General features: G+C 35.1%; 1 protein-coding gene across 1 annotated transcript; it reads right to left on the bottom strand.

Annotated features, from left to right (window-relative positions):
- Positions 1-574: 574 nt before the first annotated feature.
- On the bottom strand, positions 575-3,154 carry LOC111399609 (50S ribosomal protein L35, chloroplastic). The gene is made up of 3 exons (XM_023027018.1): positions 2,729-3,154; positions 2,507-2,623; positions 575-875 (listed from the first exon to the last, which is right to left on the bottom strand). Exons 1-3 carry the CDS (start codon positions 2,993-2,995, stop codon positions 801-803), a joined length of 459 nt encoding a protein of 152 aa, XP_022882786.1. The 5' UTR covers positions 2,996-3,154; the 3' UTR covers positions 575-800.
- Positions 3,155-3,342: the final 188 nt, after the last annotated feature.

The raw sequence follows: 3,342 nt of genomic DNA, 5'->3' as shown, positions 1-3,342 counted from the left end.
TAAAAACATAACGAAATAAAGGAAACATTGTTCATTTACAAAATGGTGCAACACTTACCCCAATCTGGTGCTATGGGACGGAAATAGCCTAACAAGTTTTCCTAGAATGTCTTGAATATCAATCTCCATGGTGTGTCCAGCAAATATGGAATCATTTGGGTTTAATGAGGAAAAAACCTATTAAATTGCTTTTACAAAATTCATACTAAAATTCTTGCTCATATATACTAATATTCTATTCAACATTGCATATTAAACGGGCATTATAATATTTTCCAGGAGTTGCTTCGACCGAATTCTACTTTTTCAGTAAAATTTCAAAATTCTAATTTATATAACATGTTAGTTTTAAACTACCCATCCCGCCATCTTCTGATCTTATTTTAGTGGGGTCGCACAACTCAACCTTGCTGGGCCGACACCAACTTTGACACTGACACTGAGAGACAAAAGCTAAGGGAGCGAATGGCATAAGATACCCCAATAATCCTATAAGCAATCATAGAACTAAAATATAGCCAATAGAAATAGTACTAAAAGAAAAATTAACCAATTTACAAGTCAAAAGAAAATCTTCGGGAGTAAAAGAACCATCGAGATAGAAGACACTAAGAATTAAGCAGTAATAACAACAATTCAACTAAAAAGTCAACAATTTCAAAATTTGAAAAACGCATAATCAAAAAGATGACTTTTAGTACGGGTTTTGCTTTATCCTTTACACACAAGTGAGAATACTCCCATGTAATGTATCAGCAGGCTCTACATTTTATAGCAGGATGAAAAGATCAGCATTGGCTTTACTTTGACCGATTAACTTTGAGATAAGGCAAAGCACCAATCACATTGTTATAGTCACTCCGATCAACTTGTACCTATCCACGATTAGTAAAGTCGACATAAGAGACAATGGTTGATGTTCAAAAGAAGACAACTAAAACTGATGCATGAAAAGATTTCAGTACAGGATGGAAATGCTCCGTGTCCTTTTCCAACCCTTTAAAGCAAAGCCTTCTTAAGTAGTTAATCTTCTTTGGGACAAAAATGAAGGTTACCAAATGGCCCCTTTTCCACCCAAAGTAAAAAACAGAAATAAGTACCAAATTAAAAAGCATAAGTCAAGCACATGAAGGGAGGGGAGAAAAAGAATGTGCAGATCTGTCAACTGAATTAACATCTCATTCAAGAACCTAATGTGTTTCACAACTTATCTCCAAAGACCAATGAGTTTGATCCTGGGAATTCAGATCATCATTTTATATGCCACAAACAGCCAGCAAACTGATTCAAGAAATAGTTTGCATAGAATTTTGGAGTCCGAACACAGAACTTTGCAAATTTGAGGGATTCGCCTCAATGTCAACAATTATACATGGATACTAACAAAAAAAAAATTATGAAAAATCAGGCGCCAGATAACTTCACCGTGGTAACTTCAGCTATAATAAATCCTCATGCTATTCATACTAAAAAAATGCAAAGCACTTCTTAAGTTCAGCAAAAGGCAAAGTGAAAGCATCTTTTGAGGATTTTAACATAAGTAATCAAACTGACTCAACTTTTGACCAATTGAAAAAGAGATCTTTTCATTCTCAACAAGATTTCCAGCAACAGTTGTACTAACAAAGGCTGTGAAGTTATCTCAAAAGATACATTGTTGTTCTAAGCAACTCAATCACGGGCTAAACGAAAATAGACTGTCATTCCATCTTGTAACTGACTTGCTCAGACATTGCACAAAAGGCTTTTGATCAGACAATAACAAGTCCAAATAGTCAAACAAAAGAAGTATCAAGTTCTGCAATTCCCCATTTCTGATCAACTTTTGTATTAATAATCATACAATGATTTGAGTTTTATCTTCTAGAAGCTCGTAACTTTTCTTCTTTAATTTCCAATCATTGTTTCAGCAGTCCAGCCAAGACCAACGTTGATAGAGGGTCACCAGATTATCGTATTTTTACCAATGTTCTTCTAATTTATTAATACCAATATGTTTTCCTATGGGAGAAAAGGAGGCATAAAGAAGCTCTAATAGTATCCTCTTCAATAAATAACTTCAAACGAGCAATTTCGCGCAATCAAATTTTTTCAAAGATGTTATCACAAAAAGCTTTTCTTTTTTTCTTTTTTTTTGGTCCAATTCTTTTAATGTGTAAGCCACTTGCAGAAACTGAATTCATTCATGAGCAACCCCTCGCTAGCATTCGTGTTCTGCATTTGAAGTTCTGATTTTTTGAAGAGAACGGTATAATGGTAATCCTAAGACTCACAAGTGCCCAATATGGCTTTATGTCGCAGTCAGCATGATAACAAACTAATAAGGAACATGAAAGAAACCACCAGATTGAGTCGGAAAAACGATTCAATCTTTTGTAACTCGCTCCGAGATACATCTTTTTCTACACAAGCTAATTTGTCCCATAATTTGCACACGGAAAATCAAATTAAAGTATAGAGAAATCGAGATTTCACGTATAGCAAAAAAAGGGGGCAAATTTCATACCACTTTGGAGAGTCTCAATTTCCTCTTAGTATTCTTCTTTCCCAGCAAATGTTGTTTCCCTGCTCTCCTCCTCATTACCTTCCCACTACCGGAAACCCGAAATCGCTTCGCCGAAGCCTAAAACTCCAATATAAAAAATATTAAAAACCCACAAAACAAAATCCAAAATGTACCCCAAGTTCACTTAAACGTGTCAGCAAAAATGAATATACAAAGAATTGCCTTGTGGGTCTTCATTTTGTAGCCTTTGGAGCAGACTACAGTGAGCGGCTGTAAATTCCTTCCAATGGGTGACGCAAAATTGAAAGTTCTATTAAAAACAAGCGGGGCAAACCCAGAAACACAGCGTGAAGAACTGAGGTTAATCGATGATTCTTGTTTCTTGGTGAGTGGTGAGAAATGAACCGTTGTGGATCGAATCGATCGAAGTGGATTACAAATTCTCAATCCAAAAGAAAACATAGGTGTAGCTATTGCTGTTGTAGCCATATTCTTGTTTGCAAGGGTTTTCAAAAGATAATATCTTTTTTGCGGTTGAAGATCTCTTGCCAGACTGTGTGTGGATAAAATGTCGTGGTTCCTGAGTTCAAAAAAGAACAAGGAGTAAAAATGGTTGCTGGCTTTTGGACGATTAAATCTAACTTTGAGACCATTTATAATCCCTTGGTCAGGATTGTTTGGAGAGAATGGAGAAACCATGGTATGGGTAATTTTAAGATACATATTTAGAGTTGTATTCAATTGGGATTTTTAAAAATTTTTATGAATTTTTTTTTAAGTGATAATTTTTATGGATTTCGTGGATCTTTTATAGATGGGAACACCACATAAATCCT

Source organism: Olea europaea, chromosome 9 (assembly GCF_002742605.1).
Source record: "Olea europaea var. sylvestris chromosome 9, O_europaea_v1, whole genome shotgun sequence".
Taxonomy (NCBI): Eukaryota; Viridiplantae; Streptophyta; class Magnoliopsida; order Lamiales; family Oleaceae; genus Olea; species Olea europaea.
This window is presented reverse-complemented; position numbering and strand designations above follow the sequence as displayed.